This window comes from Melospiza georgiana, chromosome 6 (genome assembly GCF_028018845.1).
Source record: "Melospiza georgiana isolate bMelGeo1 chromosome 6, bMelGeo1.pri, whole genome shotgun sequence".
Lineage (NCBI taxonomy): Eukaryota > Metazoa > Chordata > Aves > Passeriformes > Passerellidae > Melospiza > Melospiza georgiana.
In genome coordinates this window covers 12,661,236-12,687,998 of record NC_080435.1, presented here as the reverse complement: position 1 = coordinate 12,687,998, position 26,763 = coordinate 12,661,236, and the positions used below count along the sequence as shown (strand labels likewise).

At 40.0% G+C, this 26,763-nt stretch overlaps 1 protein-coding gene across 5 annotated transcripts; it reads right to left on the bottom strand.

Moving 5' to 3' along the window:
• Positions 1–26,763, bottom strand: KMT5B (lysine methyltransferase 5B). 5 transcript variants are annotated; one of them, XM_058026599.1, is made up of 10 exons: positions 26,682–26,763; positions 19,817–20,056; positions 19,020–19,167; positions 10,186–10,351; positions 8,873–8,982; positions 6,937–7,103; positions 6,268–6,287; positions 5,972–6,108; positions 4,033–4,229; positions 1–2,689 (listed from the first exon to the last, which is right to left on the bottom strand). In XM_058026599.1, exons 2-10 carry the CDS (start codon positions 19,968–19,970, stop codon positions 1,224–1,226), a joined length of 2,565 nt encoding a protein of 854 aa, XP_057882582.1. In that variant the 5' UTR covers positions 19,971–20,056; positions 26,682–26,763; the 3' UTR covers positions 1–1,223. The 5 variants fall into 5 exon arrangements, with proteins under 5 accessions (XP_057882582.1, XP_057882581.1, XP_057882584.1 ...); XM_058026598.1 differs by having other exon boundaries at positions 19,817–20,053; XM_058026601.1 differs by having other exon boundaries at positions 4,042–4,229; positions 19,817–20,053.

The following is a 26,763-nucleotide window of genomic DNA, read 5'->3' as shown; positions in this document are numbered from 1 at the left end:
TGCAGAGTTTAAAACTAGGTTTACAGTTTCCTATTTTATTGGCATGGATGTATTTCTAAACTTAAAAACCTTTCTGGCAAGTTATCTCAATTTCTTATGACAAAATTTCTCACAACACACAAATATTTACAACATATACATATTTTTTCATTCTTTTACAACTGGTTCTTAAAAGACAAACAATTCTTAGGTTACCACAGAACAAAAGCTGTGACTTAGTTGTTTTTAATTTGATAAAACTATCATAAGTTAAAGTGAATAGATTTTTCTTTAAATTCCTTGTAGCATTTTACAAGTGCAACAGAAAAATATGAAGAACCAATTTAGGATAGCTGCAGTTCATTGGATAAATGTTGCCCGTCGTAATCACATTATTTCACAGCAAATTCTTGAAAAAATAAGCACCAATCATTCTTGCAAAGAACAATTTTATCTAAAAGTATTGAAAAGTGTTAAATACAAGGTGTTTAATTTACGTAACAAGCAATAAATACACCATATCCAAACTTTATTCTGCATACTGCTACCCTTGTACATATAATGTACTAAAAAGTCAGCAAATTGTCAACACCTTTTCATATTTTTTTTCTCTTTTTTTAAAGAAATCAATTTGACTTCCAACCAACGGTTTGCTACTATAACAAAGGCCACAAACAGTACGTCTGGGACAGCATACAGTGTTAAAACTGACAAACTCCAAGGGGGAAAAACCATCTAGCAAATAAACTGGAAAGCTGTAGATCATTGCTGGTGATGTTAACATATACTAGAAAACCTTAATATGCTGCTACTATGATTTTGTAAATTGTTTAGTCAAATATTGTAAGAGCAAACTAACGCTCCTACTGATCAAAAATAATTCTATAGCCACACTGTATTCTCATTGTCCTGCATGGAAAGATCTGATGCAATTTCGTAACTTTGCTTGAGCCTTTATTTTACAACAGAGCATTACCTCTAACTTGGAATTGCACATAAGAAGGCTATTAAAAAGTACAATAAAAATCTGCACAAATCAGACTTAAGAAGAGTCAGTATGCTGTACACTTTCTACAATATTACGCTGATAGGTGAATAAAGAAGTGCTGCCACTAAGTTTTTCAGAAAGTTCTTTAGTTGAGGAATATTCAAATGGAATTTTTGTTGGGTTTTCTATTTTTTTTTTTTATTATTTTTAAATTTTTTTTAGAAATGACATCCAGGTCAGTTTAAGACCTATAAGCTTATGCATTGAGCCTTAAAGACTGATCTTCTCTCCTCCTGGAAGAAATATCAATATCTATTGAATCCTTGCCAACAATAAGCCTTAATCTCTTCGCTGGAGGAAGAGGAATAAAGTCATCAAATTCATCATCATAGTCATCTTCCTCTTCATCATCCTCTTCTGATGAAGATTCATCTGCTGTTTCCTCTTCATAGTGACCATAATCATCTACTTCCATTCTTGACTCCAAAAGGGAAAGAGTTTCACTACAACACACACCATTTTCATGAAGGTCCTCTGGGTATGTGCCTCTGTTTTCGTCCTCTCGTTTTAGCTGTATTTTTAATTTTGTTGAACTATTGCCTGATCCTGAGTTAAACCCATTATTTAGCTTTGCTACATATAAATTATTATCTTTTTCATGGTCTTTACTTAATTTTATGCTTATTTTTGAAGAATTCATTCCATCACACTCTTGATCATTTGCCTTGCTGCTGCTATCATGGCGCCTACGAAGAGTCAGTTTAGGGATCCCAGAGCTATTTTCAAGGATAAGTTGTGCATCATACCTTGTGATTCGTCTTTTCTTTTTACTTTTTGCAGTTCTAAAGCTGTCTTTTGCTTTAAAATTGTCAGTTGTTACAGAGCAGCCACCAGATCCAGGGATACAGTCTTTGAACCCAACAGGTGTGTCCACCACGTTATTCCTCTCTTCGAGTTCTGAATGAGAACTAATTAAATCTGGTACTTCATCCTTCATAGGCGTGTTGTGCATAGTATCAGTTTCCTCTGTTTTTGAAGATGCTTTCACAAGCTTTCCTTGTCGAGATTTCTTTTTTGATGTGCCTGCATCACTTTTCTGGCACCGACCCTCTCCTTTATGTGATGGTCCGTGAGCCACATCGTTGTCGTTTAACGCACGAGACTGCTGCTCTGCAGTGTCCGATTGTGTTCCAGTCAAGTTACTCTTATAGCTATCCAATGTATTTGGTTCAAGCTTTGTGTCAGAGGTCTCCTTCAAACTCATCCTTGTTCTCATCGACCTCCTCGTGATGTACGTGCAGGGTGCAATATCACCCTGCTCATAAGCACCTTTCACAGAATTCAGTTTATGTTCTCTCGCTGCATGCCTCGTTAAGCATCCGCTAGAGACTGCAACTTTGACTGGTCCCTCCAATTCTTTATCCTTTTTAATGGGCAAGTTTTTATACAAAACTACTTTAGGCTCTTTGAGAACTAAATTTCCCATTTCAAGCTTTCGAGAAGCATTCTTTTGCTCTGGCCTTTTGCACTGATTTCTCAACTTTATCTTTGAAAGTAAAGGCTTTGCAGGCTTTTTCAGTCTCTTTGGTACCCTGGAATTATTTATATGAGTTAGTTTAGATGAGGTAGAGTTTGATGATGCTGGAATTCTTGATATAGACTGTCTGGTTAATGTTCTATTTTTGCTGTTCTTTTTTACGCCGATTGAAGATTTTCTGTTAGCTGAAAAAGAAAAAAGCAGTTTTGTTATGATACTACTTGTATCCTGAATTTCCCACTCCCAAATACTGCAGTTATTTTATTTATTTGGGGAACCTCAAAATAATCCATGAGACAGGATAGACAGTATGTAGTAGGGAATGAGACTGCTTAACTTGCAACTCAACACATGAAAGGAATTGCTAAACAGGCCACAAGTACATCACCATTTCCAGATACACTTCCCCTTCTCTACCTACAGTATACCAAGCTGTCTTTTTACTGAAATTCTTCTTCTACCAATTAAAAAAAAAAAAAAATCTCTTTGACATTATCCACAGCTTTTGCTGAGTATTATTCCAATAAAATCTGATGGTCAGCATGATCTAATATTATCTCCAGGATTTTTTTCATGGAGAAGGAGGAAACAAAACCCAAATACTTTTATCTAATGTAATGGTTTTAATTTCAGGTGAAACTACTGCATACTGTGGCAAGCAAAGAAGTTCTGTCTGCTCAGCAGAGGTGCAACTCTAAATACTGGTAATTAGCAATCTTAAAAAGATTTAGGGACATTTTTTAGGGGTTTTTTCCATTGGTTGGTTGGGTTTTGTGTTTTATTTCTGTGTTTCATTATTTTAATGTCACAGCAGCAAACAGGAGACAGACGGAACTGCAGTATTTTACATAGCTCCAAACCTGTTTATCAGTTAAATCAAAGTTTAAATTATTTGTATTTTGCCCATACTGAGGTTGGTGGAGGTGGGGAAACCAAATAAATCATACTCCCTACTCCATGGAGAGAAGTTTTGCAGGAAGATTACAAACAAAAATCCTTTCCAGTTGCTTCTTCTGAAATTACTAACTGTGCACTTTCACTGCACAAGAGGTGCCTGAACTATCAATTCTGGATGTGGAAAGGGAAGAGCTGCTCGATTTAAAAGATGTCTAAAGGAAACAACTATTTGTTTAGCAATATCTACTAAGAGTATTTATTTAAAAATTCTTTTCCTAAGAATTCAAACTATGTAAGTTATCTTTCCTAAACCATACTACTGCCTGTGGTAGTTTACTGTATTTTGAAATACAGAAATTATTGGCAGGACTTTAACTGACGTGTTTATAACTATTTCCCTTTGATATAAAAAAAAAAAAAGAAAACAAAAGAACATACCACCTATTGTTCTTCAAACACTTGTGGAAAACCATGAATTTATTGTTTAAATTGCCTTCAGATTCTTGAATAAATTAGTTTTAGTGACTAGTATGTGAGAAGCACCTCAACACTGAGAGGAATTCCATCACTGTGGAAGTTTTCCATGTGTTTGTGAAGCCTTTAGAGACTCCAAGCTTTTCCCCTTACTTACTTGCATTACCTTTTTCCTGAGTGGTATCTGCATCAGTGTTAGAGCTGACAGACTGGCTGTCTGAATTCTTGCTGCTGTCACCCAACTTTTTAAGTCTGTTCAATCGTTTGTCTGTTTCCCTCAGTCCATATTTACTGTTAATCACAGGAGTAGGTGCTGGCAATCCCACTCTTGATTTAAAAGCACCAGTTCCACGTCTACAAATAAAAAGAAGACACAAGGTATTAATAAATCTTCATGTAAACTTAGAGCTTTGTTTCATATACAGTAGTTTGGATCCCAAGTGTGTCTGGATCAATGATACCAATAGCCACAGAACTGGTTAGCATTTTGTGGGCTGTTTTTTCTTCTACCTGTCATCTTGGGTGCCTAAATGCCTCAGCTGGCCAGCAAGAGGAGCAGGATTGATCACCTAGGAAGAGTACATGGACATATGCAGAGAGATGCAAATCTTCCTGGTGATGGCTTGTGGAGGCTTGAAAGAAATTGTACTGTGCCAAATCTCCTACTGCTCCAAACATACCCACAGATCCTTAGAACCCACCGTTTTAACATTGCAAATTAACACTCTTTACAGCACAGTTAAAATGAAGACACTTAAATATTAATTTTTTGTGGTATACAAAGTGACTCTTGCCTCATCAATCTTGAAACAAGCAAAAAATGAGTCCTTACTAATGCCCCCCAAAATAAAATCTTATATATTTGACTGCCTCTGCTACAGTTTTGTAACTGAAAAGCAGATTCCTAAAGTTAGAATTACCCAAACATTAGCTTTAAAAAATAACATTTTCATGTACTTAAAATACAAAAACAAGTTAATGAAAATGTTCAGATGCATAAAATTAGTTTGTCCTGAAAAAGAAAGTATGCTCATATTACACTGAAATCAATGATCAAAAGCACTTGAGAAAAACCCCACATCACTCCATGTCTCAAGGGAAGAACAATTCTGGTGCCTATTTATTCAACACTTTACAATCTCCAGGACTGAAGTACTTTTCTACTAGCAGCTCTCAGCTGCACCCTTCACTTGGAATGACATAACATCACATGAGCTTGGAGGCCCATGCCAGAGCGTTTTCTCTTTAATTTCAAGATTTGTTAGTGACCAAAGTAGCTATTAAAAATGAAAGTAGGATTATTAAACTATTTGTATGCAGGTGCACTAGGCTATTTCTCAATATGAACAATATTTTGTCCTTTATAAGGTTTTTCTTCCTACAGTTGGATCAAACAGAACAGTGAGTTCTGTGCAGGTCCCCTTGGAACTGAGTGAAGCTCTCTCAGATGATGCTGATCCTCCCTACTCACAGTGAGCAGAAGTTTCAACATGGCAAAAACCAACTATGGAATTCTTTTGACCGATGTGAAGAAACCAGGTTGGGACAGCACGTGTGAAAAACAAATATTGAATGATGAACAAAGAGAAGCAAATACTGTCCAAACCAGTAGACATTTACAAATACACAACCCCCAAGTTCTAACAACACTGAGTGAAAAACTACTTTGCCCATTCTCAGCAGAAGAGAACTTCAGGCCCGCAAATAAAACATTAATGGAATTTGCTTTATCAAGCGCAAAGAAGAGCAAAAGTTGGGGATCAGTTCACAATGGTCTTGCAGAAGCTGTAACTGCTTTTCTTTCCAATTCTACGTTATTCAGTACAAGTATTTTTAAGAATCTACACCCCTGTTTTGTTCTGCCTTAGTTTGAGCTAATCTCCAGAACAGAGAATCAACAGATTAAGAGAACACAAGAGTTCTCAGGGATCATCACCATTCTGTAACAACACAAAAAAACATTATAGCAAACAGGTAGGAAGCAATTATTTTGTGTCCAAAAATCTGAGTATTCATAAATAAAGGACTTTCGCTTTCACAAAATAGATCATGAATATGCCCAATTCTATTTGAAAGCCATTTACATCCATGCATACCTTTCACAGGTGTAACATTCGCAGTATTCATTGTTTTCTCCAAAAAACCCATCTCCATAGTAACAAGAGATTTCTTCTCCAGGTTCAATATCTCTTAGAGCTTTCACACATGCTGTATCTCTGCCTGTTGATACGAACTGGAGAAGCAGATGACAGGAAGGGGAAAAAAAAGGCTAATCATTAAGGCTGCTCAGTATCTGAGTAAGAAATAAAACTAAAACAGTTGGGGAAGAAAAGTTGGAAGGACAAAGAAATAAAAAGTAGGGTACTTTATTTATTTATAATTTCTTGCTTACCTTACAGTTAGGTCTGCAATCTGAAAAAGGTCCAAAAGATAAAGTCAATTAACTGTGGATAAGACCTGAAACATGAATAGTTGTAGATATCTAAAGTAAGGATTCACTTTGACTTCAAAGACTGCAGAATCTCAACTAAATACTGGAAGTCAAGTTAGTACTGCACAAAGCCATACATCAAAAGATTCCTGCTTTTGTATAGCTGCATTTCTGAGCTCTTCCCTATGCCATCACAAATGTCCAGTTTCCCTCCTCTTTAGAGTAAACAGTTTCATCTTAATTCCTACCTGCTCTTCCTTTGGTACACAAATGCAACACAATCAGCTAAGTTTCTGCAAAAGGTTAAAAAGCCATAAGAAGTTGACCTAATAAAGATGTTACTGCTGACTGAGTTCACAGAGAATTCAAGGTAACCCACAATATGCTCCACTAATTTAGCTGCTACTTCCAATGTCTCTTTCAAGGAAGACAGCATTGCTTCCTAGAGCCTTCTCTGAGTTTCACAACTGATCAGCTCTGGCTGGGAAAATCCCAGTATGATTTTGTCCTACATTAATATAGTATGCCAGATTCGGACATTTCTCTCCAAGTTCTTGCGCTGTTTGGCTCATATACAACACTTCTGAATTTGTTATGCTCTTCAACAAGCTTCCTATACTTACTACTCACCATGATTGATAAATGCAGCAGGACCAAGCCATAGTTGTGCACAGTTTTTTCGTGTGGAATACATGACACTGAAGTCATTTTCCCCATGTCTCAGCAGCATGTTTTCTTCCATTTCTGATAGTTCAGCAATACAGCCCACAAGTAATTCTATTTTATCATTTCGCTTCCTTTAATGTAAAAAGAGTAGCAGAAATTAAACTACACGTGCCAAAATTACAAAACAATTTCATGGAAAGAAAAGTTGTTATAGAATCAATTACATCAAATCTGATGTCAGAAACAATTACGACCATTGTTTCTACAATTTCCTGAGGCTCCTTGCAAGAGGTGATTACTTCAGCTTCTGCAATTGTTAAAACCAAAAGCAAGATCTTTTCATTTGTGTACACTCCCTCCCCATCACCACTTGAGAAATTTTGACTTCCTCCAGCTGCTCTAGCTTGTGTTTCCTAAACTTCTTCCTGTGACCAGGAAAACCCAGCATAATGAAAATGCTCAAAGCTCCATGGTGTATTAAATGAGGCCCACTAGTGACTCTAACAAAGGCAGAAATTCAAGCAAGATGTTCACTCATGAGTAGTTCTTCAGCGTGAAGTTGGCCCTTGAAATAGAGCGAGGAGGGGGAATGACACCTACAAAAATCAAAAAAACCACAAAGCCTTTGTGTGCAGACAGCCCATGTGCCATCATGACTAGAGCAGTGCAGAGGCACTGAATGCTCAGTCTAGTGGGAGCACAGTTTCCATTTTCTTGCGTGGGCATTGTTTCCACTGCTCAGTGGCCATTCCACATTACTCTGACAGAGATGACCATGGAGATACTAAACGTATATGAAGGACACAAACTAAAAGCAAAGCTTTTTAAGTGCAAATTTTTCCTTTGACAGAGAGCACTGAGAACTCTAATCTCTAGTTTTGATTCTTGACAGGTTTCCAGATATCAGCAGGGTTAAGATGCTCCTCCTCCTGTCTTGCTCAGTTCTCAGGCTACTCTAAATTTTGAGCTTGAAAAGTTAATCTATTTTCAACACACCTACATGCAAAGCTTCTACCACAAAGAATCAGTCAAGGGATGAACTCAAACAACATCATCAACAACAAAAAAAAAACCCCAAACAAACATACAAACAAACCCAAAAAACCCCAAAACCCAATCAGTATTTTTTGGGTTGTATCATGATCGTGGAACCCTCAGCTTGGTCATGAAGAGCTGGAGTCCTCAGCGTATTTAAAGGTTCTACAACACGTGGAGGTTGTGCTGCCACCAGCAGGGTGTCCAGCCACTCAATCCCAGTGTGAACACAACCTCAATTCCTCACCTCAGGTGTGCTGCTATGAACAGGTACTGCCACAAAGCAAAGCTCATACAATTGGTGTCTATATTTGAAGTGACTTTAAAATCTGAATTAAGCCAGAATCTGCTGGTGCTGCCACACACATGCTTATAACGAAACTCAGATGTGCCAAAGTGAGATGGGGCACACTAAGATTCCAGCCTTGTGCTTCCAGGAGAGATCTATCTTGCACAATCAAAATATGCAAACAACACTCGTTTAAGAATGGCAAAAAAAAATCATTTCCCACACAATTATTTGCTGTGTCACAAATCTGCCATAATGTCAGGTTTCTCATGGAAGTCTAACAACTCCTGAAAAGAGAAAAACAATTACCTGACTGAAAACAAGATTTAAAAAAAAAGTATAATGAACACCATATGCACAAACCCAAACATACAAAGGACTACCTTCCAGAGGCATAGATCCTGTATTAAGTACTTAGCAAAAACAGAGAGAAAATTCACTTTTCAAGTAACAATACAAAACTATCTATTTCACTGGTTGCAGTTTTAATTTTAAATCACACTTGAAAATATATTTTTATATATTCTTTCAAATAATTCACAGAAACAGAACAGAACAGTAAACTGTATCTCTTACCATTCTTTTGTTGCAACGATTTTGGCTCCATTTTGCTCAGAAGAATACCGATTACAAGGCAGTATCTCAAACCCACTGTCAGTTGCAAACATTCGTAAATAAATAAACACCTGCAATGAAAAACCCAGTACTTGTCTGTTACCCGTAAAATGAAAGCAGTGTGGAACTTCTTATATAAATAATGAAAGTGAACTGTACAAAAACACACACAAAATGGATACTGGAGCAGGATGCTGTCTGCTGAAATGCATTTCTAGGTTTTATAATGTTTCTATACATTTAAGCCATACATATTATGTTGGTCTTATTTCTTCACAGTGACTTGCAGTAATCCTCACACAGGTATTGAGATTATCCAAAAAGTTTAAGAAAATTAAAGATACCTGGACCAAAATTGGTCCAACTAATGAAAATCAATAATTTTTTTCTTAAAATCACTGAATAGCTGCATTCAAGAAATCTGTTCATATCTTTAAGAACGACTGAGACCTAATAATCTCTAGAAATCCATTTTATTGTTTCAAGTTCTGAAAAATGATATTACTTCCACAACAAACCTAGATGCTGAATTCAGGGACTGTTGAATTTTTTTTAAAGTTGAGATGTGACTGTGTTACTCTAAAAACTACTCTAACAAAGCAGAACTTTTTCTGCCAAATCTTTCTTGCATTACTAGATTTGGTGCATTTTAAAGGAGGCCTCATTCTTTTTGATTGTACCTTGAAACAACGTACTCATTCTTGAAGAAGCAGCTTTTTTTGTTAAGTAAACAGTACTATGATTTTTTTTCCTTTCAACTTTGAGAATCAAAAACTGTTATGCTACATACAAAATGGATTTGGGGTGTGAGAAGCAGAGGAAGAACAACCCTTATGGGTATAGCCCCTACACCTGTAACAAATGGGGTATTTTGAGGTAACAAGGCTATTCCCTTTTCCTTTATCTTCCTTTGTCACCCAATTTGATCATCACCCAGTTGTAAGTAAGAAAACCCTAAAACAAACCCCAAAACCCCCCCAAAAAACAAAAACCCCTAACAAACCACAATACAAACAAATGATGAAGGGGGGAAAAAAACCCTTCCTTTCTATACTCTATTAATGAAGCAATGCAAGTTAACAAGGGAGAGAAAAAGAAGGGTGTGTCTAGTTAGGCTTTAAAAATCAAAGGAATTTTCTCTTAAAAAACAGTAAAACAACATATAACAGAGCACTTGATTGCTTTACTATTGCTAATAGTATACTTAAGAAAATTTTACTTTTTCTTTGCCTTTCAACCATCTGAAAAAGCACATTAATTACAAATACACCTACATGTTCCTTGAATAACCTTTCCTGCATTTTGTTCTTGTTAAGAAAATAGTGCCGGGCCCAGTCACCTGACGTCAAGGACTTGAAGGCTTTTTCTAAGTGCTCATCTTTCTTAAAACGTTCAATCACCTCTTTGAGTTCTTCTTGCCTTCCTTTAATAGGTCGAAATCTGAAATTAAAAAGTAAAACTATTCCAGTCCACCATCAGTCATTCTCAATTCTTTCTCAGTTACAGCACACAGCTCTTTTGCTATCCATATAAATATTTAACTCCCTGCATAAAGACACTGACCAACCACTGCCAAACCCAAAGCCTTTTTATACTGATGAATTCACTACATGGGTTTATGTGGATTGCAAACTTAACATGTGCATTCATACAAAATACAGCTCTTAATGGCAACACAAGAAGTGTCTACAAATACTAACACATGGCAGATGCTACATCTGTGGAAGATTAAGGTTCCAAAAGTTAGTGCAATCATAAATTTTTCCCCCCAAACAGGAAATCTTGGGCATGTAAATATGAAAACTACCACCTGTACGTTGGCAGAGAATTCTGCCTTCTTCCCAAAGCTTGAGATTTAAGAAAAGCTACCCTTCGTATCTTCAGTGAGAAAAAGTAACAGAAAAAAACCTGCATGACTGCCAGAAGTGGAAGCTCCATTTTTGAGCTGCAAAACCACCAAGAGAAAGTAGCACTTAGATATTTTGCCAAATCCCTATAAATTGCCTTTGACTGAGCACATACCCTTATATGCTGTGCTTTAGGGCAGAGGTGGGGTGTGGGTATTCTTAAATACATGCCACACCCCAGGGGACTCTTTACAAAGATAAAAATTTACCAGGATCATGAGAAACAGTTTTCTGCAGCTCTTTTTACAACTGGAATGTTCTGCTTACAGAGCATATGACAGAAGTGCTAAACAAACTAAGAGTTTTGAGCAAACATGTAAGAGTAAGTCCTGTTACTTTTTGCTGGAAGTGCATTACTATGCTGATTTTATTTCCTCTTACTTACCAAATGAAATCTGTATTTCATTACAAAAGTAAACAAGGGGGAAAAGAATTCTTGAAGTTGATGGAAGGAAACCTCAATCAACTTACTCACTGATACCCTGCTTTTTAAACTGCCATATGAACTGGCTTACTGTCACCTTAGAACGCTGAATGTTACAAGTAACTTATTTTAGTATGACTACAGAAGATTTGCCTCTTCCATGCAACTTGTATAAAGGAAACAAAAAAGTGTTACCTCCTGATTTTGTTTCACTAAAATACTAAGGGTCTAATCAGAACTAAGTAACAACCATGAGGATTCAGTTTCCTTCCTTAGAAGGAAGACTGTATTTATGCACCTGATACAATGAAGACAGATCTCCTAAGCCCAGAATCACTTTCAGCACGTTTTCAGCGTTCCATGCTACTGCTTTTATAAATCTCTCAAATCTCCATCTGAAACACTTCCTTGTGACATAATAACTAAGCATCATTTTAGACCTTTTTGAATCCAGCAAAATTTATCAGCATAGACCTGTGGGCTTTCAGAGGACATGGTGAGTAAGGAGCAGACATCAGGTTCAGTTCACTTCTGGCTGGGATATGACATTGAACAAGGCAGCAGGAATCAGTTAAGAAACAGATGCCTGCTTACAACTGTAGCACATACCATGCCATGAAGTTTCAAATCAAGCTCTTTAATAAAGATTATACTTGTACTGTCATCCCAAAAAGCTAACTACCTAACAAGCTGATGAGACCTTATCATGCAAGAAAACTCCCCTAAAACTAGAGATGCCACAATCATTATTTTTGTTCTGCAGCACATCAAAGTCTTCCCCAACTTGCCAGTCACACATAAAAGTATCTCTGCTCTCCCAAAACTGGAAAGACTTTGCCCAGATTTGATAGTCATAACTCACAGAGCTTCCTCATGCATGAGTAGAATTTAAAATCACGGAGTGTGAACTGAACTGACTAGCTTCAGAACAGGACCCACACTCACTTTCAATTTCAACCAGAAACAACTTTCCCAGCAAGGAGCCAACTGCACTTACACTAGAAGAAGTAGAGAGCTCACCAATCTGCACAAACATGTAACAGTAATATGTTGCTTACACCTCTATCTGCAAACATTACACAAGAGAAAAACCTACAGGATTTCCAGTTAGAATTGGTCTTCAGCTATGTCTGTTCTTGCTGGGCTACATGAATAACTGCCCTCTCTGTTACACTGTATTTCACATGTTGAAATACACAATTTTTTAGCTAAGTGACCTGCAGGAGCAAAGATGGGTGGAAAAGCCATGACATTCAAAATTGCATTAGCACCTGAGACAGCAATGTATGTGCTGATAGACATCATCATACTTATTCATCACCAAGAAGCCTGCTCCAGGCTAGCTAAGAAAGCAGGATCCCAACTGAACCACCAGTGTGGGAAAGAAATACAGATAAAAAAAGGAGAGCAGATGCTAAGCTTAACAGTGTCTCAAGACCTAAAGAATCAACACCCTCTATTTTCTAGCAATTCAAAGCAAACCTTACAGCCCCAAGAGCTCATATTTTAGGTGTTTCACAACACATTCTCAGAGGTTGACTCGATGTCTACCTGCCCAGCTACCTCAGGTAGCTTGGGACCTGGTCCCAGCCCCTGAAGGTCACTGGCACACCTCCAAGGGTCACATTCAGCAGGTGTCCCTATGGATCCTTGTCTCATGCACCATACTGCTGGTGGAATTAATTTAAGCCATTAGCAGAAACTTTTGTAATGCCATTCCTGCGAGGTACAATAGTCAGTGTATGCCCAAGACCTTCAAAGGCCAAAAAGATGGCTGGGACCAAGAAAGGGATGAAGAGATGGTAGAAGCTCCAAGACAATGACATGGTCAGATGAATGCTGGACGGCATGGCAGGCATTTCAAACAGGAACTGGGTTTTTCAAAGAACATCACTCTCTGCACCCAGGGGCTCAAAGATTAATACCAAGGACTCTGCAGCACCTCTGTCAAAAAGTTGTTCTTACACAGTGACAAGACAGAGATAATGAGAAAAGATAAACAGGAATCCAAACAAGCAAGAAGTACCCACAAGTTCAGGGAAAGATGCTGGAAACCAATATTATGTTTAACATTTCACTCCAAGGGTTCCCAAACATATGAAACAGAATGACACTGTGCACTCTGAGCCTGAGCTGGAGGGCTCTTCACAGTTCAACAGCACATGTAAGTTGCACTGAGAGCACAGGAAGTTTATAAGCAAATTCAGAATACTACAATCCCCATGAAAGCTTTAGTCTTTCACAGGTGTATCTCTATATATACTTTAAAAGGTACCTTCTCATTTGAGACGCTGAAGAAGCTGAGAAACCCCAGAAGTCCAATTCTCCTTAAGAATTTGGGTCTGCTGATAGATACTTCATTTCTCCCAGGAGTATAATTAATTAGTTTATTCATTAGCTTTTTGCAGCCAAAATGCCAATTGATTTTGAGAAGCAACCTTGTATACTACCCTTTGGTGTTACAGGGCTTCCACATTTACTCATGACATTAAAAAAAAACCCCAAAAACCTATACATCTGCTGGAAGAATCTATACACTGTTTCTGAACTCCACCATGAAAAGAGCCTAAAAAGGCCCCACAGCTAAATGTATACATATAAAATGAGCCAAAGAAACTGACTTTTAAGTATCAGTAAAACAAGTGACTAGTTGAAAGAAGAGAGATAGAAAGAGCACAAGGAAACCAACAGAACAAACTAGCCAACCCAGTCTCTGGAAAAAAAAAAGGCAATTAAAATCAGAATTGTTTATCCAGACTCTTGGTTTCCTCCTCTGAACAGTACCCTTATTAAATTCCATCATGGAAACTGAACAAGACACATTGCTGTTTGAATCTGCTCACTGACACAGACTCCTTGAGCCACCCTACGAGCAGCTTCACAGGTCAGGTCTCACAGGACATGAGGCCTGCTGCAAGACAGTCAGGTGTTAGAAGTGAGCAAGGAATGAAAACCTCAGCTACGACACGGTCTTTAAAGAAATAGTATCAGCCCTTCTTCCTGACAACTTGCAGAACAGAAACTACTCACACTTCTCTAGAAAATACTTTTTTTTTCCTAGTCAATAAGATCTGATAAAGCTGTGGCCACTGCAGTTTCAAAATCAGATAGAAGAAGATCTCGTCCCAATTAAGGGCGAACTGACATGGTCTCAAAAAGGAAGACGTAGGAAAATGGCTTGGGGAAGCAAAGCTCTTTCTCTCTCAAGTTTCTCTTACCTCAGGAGTACTTAAAGACTCTTGGAACTCCAAGGTATAAAGCCAAAGGTCAGTGAGATGCTTGCCTATAAAGGAAGTTAAAGGAGAGTTTCTGGTAAGTTCAGAAGCACAACACCTCGCCAAGTCTCAGTCACTGAGAGCAGTGAGTTTGAACAAAAAGGATAAATTGATCCTGCAAGAGATCCAGTATGGAACTCCAAACAGCTTATCAGTGCATGATAAAGAGTTTTACTTCCAAACCCTCTTTCTTAACTTCTGACTAGGGAACATCAAGAAGAGTGAATTTATCAAAACCGTATCAACCCATTAGCCTTTGAACAACTGGCACCTTGTCTGGATGGTATTTCTATGTAAGCAACTCTGGAGAACAGCAAGCTTATGTCCACCTAGCCCCAGAGATTGAGCACAAAAGCTGAAACTGCAAGCCTGTTAAGCATTCAAGATAGCAGAACAAGAATTGAAAATCATCTATTTAAAATAAGCATAAACTTACTTAACATAGATTTTGGCTTCCTCCCTGCCCAAGCCTGTAGTGTGAGCATTTTTTCCTCAAAGCTGGTTATACAAGTTATGATCAACTTGTTCAGCATTTATTGCCAGTGTTTTCATACAGAAAAAAACTGATGTTCTTTAAAGGCCAAATTTTAAAACAGCACTTTTAATGAAAAAAGTAATCCACATTACTAAATTTCTTGAACTGACACTAAACACACACCAGTGTGGTCAAAACTCCAATACAGCTGAGAACAGAAATAAAATTCTCACAATTTAGCAAAGAAGTACTTTTAAAAAATAAATATGGGGAAGACAAGAAACCCCCCAAACCAACAACCCAGCGCTGTCCTCTAATCCTGTTCTGCCACTCCACATGGTAAATTTAATTTAGCAGTTAACATGACCACTGGATGCAAGCCATTCCACGTTTTGAAGATGTAACACTTTTTGTTGAAGCTAGAAGTAAAAAACTGTAAAAGTAAGGTGGTGGGTGTTGGTTTGAGAGGCAGGCCATGGTTGTTTAGTGTGTTTCTTTGGCTTTGATTTTTTTTTTTTTAAATTATAAACATTCGGGAACAGCAAAACAGTTGGTTCCAATGCAATCACTGTGTGATTTATATACAATGAAGGAAGACAATCAGGAGCAAGGTAAAGGACTTTACTGAATTAAGCTATCAGTGAAAATAATTAGAAAAAATGGCAACATCAGATTTTATGCAAAAGTCAAAAACAATTTTGTAAAGTACACAGACACTGTGGTCTGAAGAATGTAAAAGCTTCACTTTGAACCAGGTTACCACTACATAAGAGTTGTGTACCTTGAATCCACTATCTCCACAGCACTACAACATTGAAGCTGAACTGTAAGGCCAAATAACCTTATTTAGCAGAACCCACATCACTTTTTCAGCCTCCAGACCTTACTCAAGATGAACACTGAACTCTTCAATTATTATACTGAAATGAGCTGAAGAACGCAGGGGAGATTTAGCACAGGCTCCTGCTTTGTGCTTTTTGTCTCTACTGCCTGGTGGTGACTCTAAGGGATGAAAAGTGATGTACCCTGTCAAGTTTGGTCACCTAAGTCAGTGACTGCTCCTGAGGCAGTGTCGAAAGAAGCAGCTTCCAGTACATCATCCCCAAGCACTTAATGTTTCCAATGGAAAACAGAAATTCTGAAGGCTTGGTCCTTTAGTCCCATGTAATCAGACAAAACCACCCACATCACACACCTGCTTGTAACTTCACTAAGGGCAGCAAACAGAGCACAACATATCCGACTTCCTAAACCATTTGCAGATCTGGAGACGCACTGGAAGTGCTCTCAGTATCCCCTAGCATGATGCTGGCGCTTTAGGGAACCAGGAAACAACACTGACTGGTAACAGGAGCACATGATTGAGAGTCTGGCTTCAGGTTTGAACAGTAACACCTTGGTATGTGAGATAGGATAAAGAGCAGATTAGCCACTAAGGCATGTGACTTCAAGATTCAGTGCTCAGCCTCGGGAAAAGCACCCAAAAATAAGAAATGATAAAACAGGCAAGAACTCACTTGGCATTTTACAAGTGTCAGTTTTAATCTTTAGTGTTTGTAAACTTTCAACCCAGGAAGTGTAGCTTGCAAAATGAGTTTTGTTTTTTACCAGAACAAACTAACAAAGGCTGATATAACAGGATTTGAAAACAACAAAACCTTTTAGAGCAGTGATACTTGACAAGAACATACTTTCTAAGACATGGAGTTTCTTTTATTAACTGCTAAGCTGCTATTCTGTTGAGATAAGAGCTACAAAATTGATGAAAGAATGACAACTGCAACTGTAAAAAGGGTTGGAAACTCTGAAAACATCCTGCTTTCTCTGGGAAAAAGTGCTTACAGAGAAGACACTCATGCATATAAAAGTACAGACCTGGCTTCCAAGGTAAGGGGAAGAACTTCAGTAAGTGATCATCAACCTGCAATGGGCTGCAAAAATACAAACCTCTTACATGTTTCCAACACAGCACAGCAGAACAGTGGCACAGACACTTTCACAGGGCATCTTCAAACAAATCAGAACAAGGGAACAGGAAATCTTTGCTTGTCACCATAACTGGCTGTTGTATTTTAAGCACACCTCCACACACAAACTATGTAACTAATATGACTCCATGGCACTCAAGCAGAAGATGCCCAAACATAAGCTGCAAATCTTCAATTCTACTTCATCATAATATTTGGGTACTAGCACATAGCATTTTGGAAGCAGTAGTTTTTTCACACCTGCTTTCCCCTCACCTTCCCTCAAAGCCATTAAAACAACAGTAAGGAGCACTAGAAAGACCACAGTTTACTAGATGGAAAAAGATAATCTAAGCATCACAGCCACAGTAACAAGCATGTGTCATCACTGCACCAAAAAGATAAACAAGAACTATGCTGATGCCTGGACTTCAATTACTACAACATCAGAAACTTTCTCAATAGGACAGTATGATAGAGGCAGAAGGCGTGCATCTGGTAGGAATTGGAAGCCTCACCTAAGTACTTCCCATAGTGCTCCAAGATTATTATTAACTACTGTCCCTGAAGACTGTTTCACAAATCTGAGAAAGGAAGAAATACGTGATGGCCTTTGTGTAGCTTTTTGGTTCAAAATAGTAATTAAATAAGTATTTTAGTAGATAACCTATCAACATAAAACAACATTCATGTAAGTAGCTTCTCCAACTATTAAACAATGACTACGTGATTTCCACAGCAAAAAGCCTAAGAACTAACAACCTGTGCAAAACCTGCAGACTATCATTCATGCAACAGAACAAAAAAAAATCCTTTCAGCATATATTCTTAGCTTGATTAACTGATGAAAATACAAAGACACTTCAAGCGGAACTGTAAGAATATCTACCTGGACTGTACTACTGTAACCAACAGCAGGGAGGGAAGAGAAAAAACTCCAATATTCTTCTTAAAGGTGGATGTTGCACTCTCCAGCAAAAAGGAAAGATCTCTTTGGGGTAAGTCTTTACAGTTATTAGGACCACACTGCTTCAATTTCATGTGCAGCTGATGCTTTCAGGCTATACCAACAACTATTTATGTTATATGGCAACAGAAATAAATCCAGCAGTCATTTTTGAATCGATCAGTTCATTGCATACATGCAATTTGCTTAACTGATACTATATGCATGTGACTGTGCTGCACAGGTGAACTGTCCTTTAAAAATAGTCACAGCAACAGTTTGAAGGGCTGAGAGTCTGTTTCCCGTGATGCGCTGCCAGGAAACTCCAGCTCTTATTATTGCACTAGGTATTATTGTAATACAAGTCCTTAGAAACTTACAGTTTCTCCATTGTGCTATCAATACAGATCTTACATTCAGACAAGCTTAAGAGAGATCTATAGAAGACAGTTATCATCAGTGATACATCTGTAACAGAGGGAGAAGCACAAACTGCTAAACCCTGAGACCACACAGAATGCACAATCAAAGCATTCACACGGATGCGTAACAGTGCAAAAGTAGGGGCAACTCTGGTAAGCAAGTTTCCAGCTGGCACACTCATTGATCTCATCCATACAGACACATCTGAGGAGCCATCCCTTCAGCAGGGGTCTGCCAGAACTTCAGATCCAGTAGCACCAACACTGAACTGGCTCAGGAGCTACATCTTTCTTCCGTTGTTTAAGAGTAAGGAAGGAAAAATAAAGCATCCAGCACATGGAATAAACAGAAAAGTTACCAACCACTGGCTTCTGCCTTTGAACACTTTCAAATGACTGGTTTCAAACTTACAATTAGTTTACTGTTTAAGCTAGAAAACGGTGCCTATTACCAACCAGTTCTACAGCACAAATACACGAGACTAATGGAAAGCCCTATGATGGAGCACTGTGAGAGGCTGCATTTGTAGTGCTGAGTTCCAGACCCACATGCAACACCATTTTAAAGGCAGAAGCTACTCACAAATTCGCGTTCTTTCACTTTCTTAAAACATGCACAAAATTCCACGGTTTTGCTGATTTACATCAACTAAGAGGATGAATTCTTTTCTAGAAAAATAAAGACAAGTTACCTAGTATTCATTTTGTGTGTCTGAAAACCTAAATAGGGATCAAGAACCAAACTAGTTGCTAAGTCATCATTTTCACAGAGTTCCTTGGCAGACATTCCAGAGGAAGGCACATAACGACTTTGTCCCTCAAATCCTGAAGCACCGCTACCTGCAAATAAGAGAGCACAAATTAGATATCACTTAAGGGTTGTTATAGAGCCCAGCTGCATTTGGGGACAGACAGACACACAGGCTCGAGGCAAAAAATACAGAACAGTTGAGGAAGACAACAAAGTACTTGGAGAAGCAGAATAAAGGACTGTAAAGGACATCTGAATAAAGGACTAATTTGCATTTAATCCTCCATCCCAGACCAATAGCAAAATAAGAATCCATATTCCTTAAAACCTTTTATAAGGTTTTAAAGAGAATTGCTGCAGAATGGCTAATGATGTGACTTGATTAAAAAATGGGGCTTACTTCTACAAGTGTATTCACTGAAAGCTGGGCAAGGACTTCAAAAGATGTTATCCACTTCAAATCATACTAGTTGTCACTTGGTGCCAATCATGCATTTTATAATTACAACAGTTCAAAAGTAATTTACACCCAGTTATTCTTACTTGACTTTTAAAGTGATCTGAAGAAATCTATATTCCTGAAGGGAGTTCACATATCCAGAAAACACATAATAACTAATATTTTTATGTTAGCTCCACGCTGACTGCAGACCTCCCTCATGAGTTAGGTAAGACAGAAGCCTGGCTGGCACGCTAGGAAGGGAATCATAGCACTAAGCAGCAGAAACATGTACATACATCTGCTTGATCTTCTCTCAACTCCATTTTTGCCCGTCTTTGGATTCTCCTTTCCTGCATGCTGCAATTTGGTCTGTGCGTGGTCATTAGACGACTTGCTTCCACTTCTCCGGCCATTCACTACCATGTTCTTGGATTCTCCCAGCCACTTCATACCCACAGACAATCTGACTCAGTTGCATTTAGTCACTTTTCAAAAGGCGTGGAGAAGTGGATGAATAAATTCAGTTCCAATTCCTACTGGAAGTAAAACAAACATGATTAGAACTTACTGGGAAACTGTTTTCAAGACACAGAGTTAAAAAAATAGTAATAATACCCCAACAATAATAATAGTAGTAGTAAAAGAAAACTGAAACACACCCTCACCCCCCAAAGAGAAAGTGGGGAAAGGTGGGACAAAAGATGGCAATCTGCATTTGCATCAGGAAGAAGAAAAGCCATTCATTAGCATCAGTACACAGAACTGTGAACAGGTGAAGGACCGTCCTACAGCTTACAATGGCATCTGGCAGCAAGGACAGAATGCTGGAGCTGATCAATTGCTGATGGCAGCTCATTTTTAAGCTGCCATTAGCAATGGACTATCCCCACAGATATACCTGTACAAGCATACGTACACGTGGGTTTACATGCCACAGCTATGTGACTCCAGACCCAGAGGATTTTCAAATACACATCCAATAAAGATTCTATCTCCTAATTCATAAAACTCATAACCTACTGGGAACTCTACTGCAAAGACCATTTCACATGCATCCTCCAAGAACTAAAGATGAGCACAGTTTAGAAGAACAAAGGAAAAAACCCAACCACAAAATAAATATTTTTGGAATGGGGTTAGGGGAAAGATGTTACATCTTTATTCAAAAATCAGAGCTCAAGAAACCCTCAATGATGACCTAGAGAAGCCAGGCTACTATTCTTACTATTCCATTTTACAAAACAAACCAGTAACAACACACCCGGTTCAACGTGCCAGTACTAAGTGGGGTCACAAGCAGAGTTGCAATTTTACAGTACATAAATATCTAGCACAGCACATGCTAGTTTTTGCCTGTAGTCTCAATGTCTTTTACATAAATAATTATAAGAAAGCTAATAATGTTTTTGTACACAGTTGTGTCTCACTGTGTATAACTTGCAGGAAAAGATCCGATTTACAAAATTATTTTACAATTGCACTTACACATTAGTAATTGATTCTCTTGATTTTAATTCACCCTTCTCCCTACTGCTTCCTCACAAAGAAATAAATTGTGCCTTTTCACTTTACTGCAATTATATAAAAAAGCACTGCTCTGCTCACAGCTGGTAACAGGCCATTGCAACACACATTTCAATCTGATGGAAGAAACGGAACAACAAACTAAGAGATGTTAGAAATACTGTGTTTTGTAGAAATTCTGCTTTTTATCAGGTAAGAGCAGTAAATGACTAGATTTCTGTTAGCCACTTATGTGATCCAGCTACCTAAAGAAATGTTTATGGCCAGATGATTTGTAATTAAGTTATTTACAAAGATGCAGAAGATTGAGGCAATTAAGGAAACACAGTAAAGACTCTGTTGTATATTAACAGACACATTGGCTCAAGCATCTTACAAGAACATATCACCCAGAAATGGACAGGTTTTAGAACCTTTTACAAATTGATAAAGAAGGGCAGTAAAGACTATCAACAAAGTGTAACAGAATCACACTGAGCAAAAACTGGCTCAGTTACTGCATCAACATCAAGAAAAAGAACTGAAATAGTTTCAGTGGACAAAGAATTTTCTTGCTCCCAGTAATAGAAGGGATTTTCTTTAACCTCAAGATTAATTCTATTCATTCAACTATAGGTAGACCTAGCTCTTTTACAAAGTACCACCAAAACACCCTTGGACAGGCTTTTTTTATTTCACAGAGCTTCCTGATAACATACACGTGTAAGTTTATCATAACATACATCTGAAAAAAAAACCAACCCAACAACACTTCAAAAACAACCAAACAACACCCTTAAACTTCCTTGTTAAGCATCCCACCTGTCAGAAGAGCAACTCTGTGAAGCTCTGCCACTGACTGACTCTGATGTCAACTCTCAAACTTCTCTTTTCTTACATCTCAAACTATTAATTTTACAGGTCTATATACTCTAATTAACCCCCATTCTGCCATGCTTTTGTAACATTGGTAATGAAAAGCGTTAGAACAGAAACTACATTAAAGAGCTGCACGAAACTCAGTCTCGGTGTCTTTGTGCACTAGGACTGAACTCCACACTGTGCTGGTTCCAGCCCAAAAGCAGGACAGGGGAATGAAACACCCGTGAAGTCAGTGTGGGTGAATGCTGCATTGCATCCAGCAGCGTGGGGGAAATGCTTACTGTGGTACTTTCTGACAGTCCCCAGGGGCAGCAGCCACAGTGGGTGAAGGAAAGGTGTTCCCTGCATGGAGAGAGTTCTCTGCACCTCTCACAAGGGCCCTCTGCAGGGTGAGTACTGCCTGTGCTCACTCACTTCTGCTTAACCAGGAACAGCAAAGACAAGGAAGGGACCACTGCAAAGGTAAGCAGCAACGTGGCCACAGAATGATACTCAAACTGTACTAAACATTAGGAAAAACACTTTGTTCTGCTCCAAAAGAGATTGATATAGACAGCAACATAAGTCCTCCTCAAACAAAATCAGGCCATTTAGTGATGCATGGCAAAATTCTGGTTAAAAAAATCATTATTAGTTTGGGCTCATCAGCCTAATGAGCAAGAAAACCTCTGTCTCAATCTACTGCTGCCTCTATTTTCTAGTATCAGCCAAATGCCAAACTTGAAGACTGCAAGTGTGCTTCTTCAGCCACTATTCAATGAGACAAGAGGCAGTGGGCAGAAAGAGATGCACAGAAGTTCCACCTGAATACAAGGAGGAACATCTTTACTGTGCAGGTGAACAAGCAGTGGAACAGGCTGCCCAGAGAGGGTGTGGAGTCTCCCTCACTGGAGGTATCCAGGATCCATTTGGACACAGCTCTGTGCCATGCGCTCTGGGATGGCCCAGCCTGAGCAGGGAGTTGGGCCAGAGGACCCACTGAGGTCCCTTCCAGGCTGACCCATTCTGTGACTCTGTGATTCCCTCTCCCAGTACCCAAAACCACCTTTCCAGACATGATACCAAAAGCCAGAAACAACAGCGAGGATTCCTTTCCCCATGAATATCTCAGCTGCTAATGCCAACAGAAAACCTGAAAGGAAGGAAGAGATGCACCACTAACCACCACCGTGTGGTACTGATATCTTCTGACGTGATTTGTCCTCACTGCTTTCTACATCAGATTCATACTGACAAATCCTTTAGGAACTGAGGGAGAAAAGGGAGATGAACACTATTTTCCCATTCAAGAAAACACTCAAATATACTTACACCACCACATACTGTTGCTACAGAGCCCTGCCATCAAAACCTAACACTGCACCTGGACCACTTAGAACTTCAGGTTTACTATGACCATGAAGTTTACCAGCACAATTAGAGCTTCCAAGGGACCTTTGGCATTTCAATATAAATGACCACAATCTGCTTTAACCCTTTATTAATAATACCACTACTCTTTAAATCACACTGCCTTTAGCAATTGTATTATGCTAGTTTGACAGGCACATTTCCTCAAATGCCAAAATATAGCTCAATTGCATTTGGTACCTCTCACTGAGGTATCTGGCATTTCATTGCAACAGTACCCTTAAAAATGAAAACTGAAGCACAAACACAATTAGTACAGACAGACAACAGACCTTCTTTAAAATACAGCTTATGGATTTTAAAAAAAATTATTTTTAAGCACTCAAACACCCACAGTTTGGCTTGCTTGTCTTTTTTTTTTTAATTAACAATAGCTGCAAGAGAGTTTTCCTCAACAAGACAGTGACCTAAAGCAAATATAAGAAACACACACACAAAAAACAAAACCAAAAAACCAAAACCAAAACCAAACAACCCAGCCTCAGCTCTTCTGGACAAATCAGAGGTATCAAGAGAAAAGACAAAGGTTTCAATACTGGTAACCCTACAAATAGTAAACAGACCTTGGAATTTGGAAAGCAGAGCAAAACTGTGCAACTAGTTTTCCTATGGGATCATCAGAATAAAAATGACTGATCAAAATCAAAGCTGAAGGAAAACTTGCACAGCTTTAAGGAGCTATTCAGAACAGTCTCAAGTCTTGTTGAGAAGACCTGAGAGTACTGAATCTGAAGGTTCAGAAAATGTTTTTGAGTGGCTCTCTTCAGCTCATTAGTGCGGAGAATAAGATCAGTGCAGAACTGGACACGTATTAATAATGGCACAGGGAGTCTGTAAGACTGTGTCAAAACTGACTCAGGTCAGTCCAGGCTGTTGCAGAACTGCAGCCCCAGGATGCAGGTTTGGGAGAGCACACCTGGATCCAAAACTGACCCAAACCCAGGCTCCAGTCTCCCACCAATAGCTTGGCCTGTACATTCATTCCCCTTTTTTTCTTGTGCAGCCACACGATTTTTGTGTGTCAATTTGGATACTAATCCAAGCACAGCACAGGCACAGCAGCCATCCAGTACCAGCACAAAATGAGTGACAAAGAGCAAATGACACTTGAGCAGCTCCTGCCCCTCCTCCTCTGCTCTGCCATGTCCTCCACGGGGTGCTCTCTCAGGGTGGGGCTGAGCACAGCTCCCCAAAGCCTGCGTGATTCCCTCAAGTCACTGCAACGACTCCAGCGTTCAGCACTCACAGAGACAACAGAAAAGCTCAGCTGCTTCCAGGAGAGGGAGAACCTCCTTCCTCCCACTTGCCAATTCACACAAACACTTCCACCAATGCCAGCGCTCCGTGGACTTCTCCATGACCCAAATTAGCTCTGTGTGTGTGCAGCTATGTGATTTACACAGGTTCAGGCTCAGTTCGGGGCAGCCCCACCATGGCTGGGTCAAACAGTTCAATGAAGGCTCCAAACCAGTGTAACTCCAAAAGGAGCACTGCTGCTCCACCAGCTGCTTGTGCCCTCTTCCATGCCATCCCCCCTCTGTGCCAGTGAAACAAATGCAGAGCCAAGTGACCTGAATGATTCAGTCACTGAATCGGGGGAGTCACCAGACATATCTGAACCTGGCAGGCTTGAACCAAGAGTGGATGTTATGGGGCAGAGGGAGCACACAAGGTCAGAGAAGTGGTCAGGAGTACTTCAGCTGAGACTTCTCTGCATCCTCAAACCACAGCTCTGTTTTGGCACAAGAGTATCGCACCTGACACTTACTATGCTGACTTGGGCAACAGTCTGTTGCCTGAAAGCATGTGCCGTTTGCAGGGAACAGCATGCTGGGAAATGTAGTCCTGGAATAGGACAGTGCTAACAGAGCAAAAAAAGCATTCAAGAGTCTAATCCGTCCTGTTACTGAGTATACAAGGATACATCATCCCACTCATTCATTTAAATGCAATACATTAAGCAAGTGCTTTAAATAAGTCTGAATTTCCAGTTTGTGAGCTCCAGTGAGCATAAAGCAGAGATGTCTGTGTCTGTCTGGTCCTAATAAGAAAACGGCCTGACAAAGAAACAATAACATCCAACTTTTCAACCAAATAAGTCTTGATTTCCTCCCATATTGTTACTTGCAAGGAAGAAAGCAAAGAACTGAACAGTTCAGTATTAATGAAAATTGAAGCAGCTGCATCCGTAGTTATAGTGGTCAGATTATGGAAACAAGGCATGGCTCTATGAGAACTTATCCTACAATTTTAACCTCGTTGATAAAAACCTGCCAGTGTGTATTTATAGTTACACTATTAAACACTGATCATATTGCCGTCTCATATCACACAATCAATTAGGCCGGGAAAGACCTCTGAGATCATCGAGTCCAATCTGTAAGTGAACACCACCCTTTCAACTAGACCATGGCACTAATTGCCACGTCCAGTCTTTCCTTAAACACCTCCAGGGACGGTGACTCCGCCACCTCGCTGAGCAGCCCATTCCAATGTCTAATCACCCCTTCTGTGAAGAAATTCTTCTTGATGTCCAAGCTAAACCTCCCCCGGCACAACTTAAGACTGTCGTCTTGTCCTGAGACATGTTTCTCAGCACTGAATTTAACGCACCAGAAAACTCCACAAAGTTCTACACTTCAGGTTCTCACACTGCCTGGACACACCCTGACAAAACACCACGCACTCTCCCTCTCACTCACCGGTTTTCGCGATTCCGAGAATAACGTCTTAAAGGTAACTTCCCTTTAAAGTTTCAGATACAGATATTGGGCAAATACGTGCCTTTTACTCCTTCCCTAATGGCACGTATCATCCGATAAAAATCCACAAAAAACAACCCCCACCAAAAAAAAACATACCATAAAACCCCCAAGGCAACTAGTCTGGCCGTTCCATCAAACAGCGGCAAGATCGAGAGGGTCACTAAAGCCATCAACCGAGAGGCAGAGCTACTGGAACGGGCAGACACTCCCGGCCCGGAGCGCAGGGCCGGCCCGGCGGAAAGGGGAGCGGGACCGGCTCCGGCCCGGGCGGCGCCGCCCCCGCGCCCGCTGCTGCCCCCTGGCGTTCTCCGCGCGCCGGCGCCGCCGCGCGCCCCGGCCCCGCGCGGCCCCCACCGCCCCCGGCCCCGGGGCCCGGCCCCGCCCGCGGCCGCCCCTCCGCCCGCGGGTCCCCGCTGCGCCCGCCGCTGTCAGCGCCCCGACGGCCGCCCCCGCCCGGCCCGCGGCGGCCCCGCACGCTGCCGGACCCCGGGCGCGGTTCCTCACGGCCCCCCCGCGCTCAGGGGCGCAGCCCTCTCACGGCCCCGGCGCCTCCCCTGCCCCACAGAGCACACACACACCCTCCCCAGAGACCCAAACTCACCGCCCCGCGCTGGGGTCCCCCGCCGCCGGCGCTGCCCCCGCTGCCACCGGGGGAAAATGAATCATCAAAGGCAAGGGTGCGG

Excerpts from the sequence above, each read along its gene's own strand:
- KMT5B (XM_058026599.1), bottom strand. The coding sequence starts at position 19,970 with ATGAAGTGGCTGGGAGAATCCAAGAACATGGTAGTGAATGGCCGGAGA. Across the intron at positions 10,352-19,019 it reads ACACACAAAATGAATACTAG|ATTTCGACCTATTAAAGGAA; the intron begins GTAACTTGTCTT and ends TTTTAATTTCAG. Across the intron at positions 6,109-6,267 it reads ATTGCAGACCTAACTGTAAG|TTCGTATCAACAGGCAGAGA; the intron begins GTAAGCAAGAAA and ends CTGCTTCTCCAG.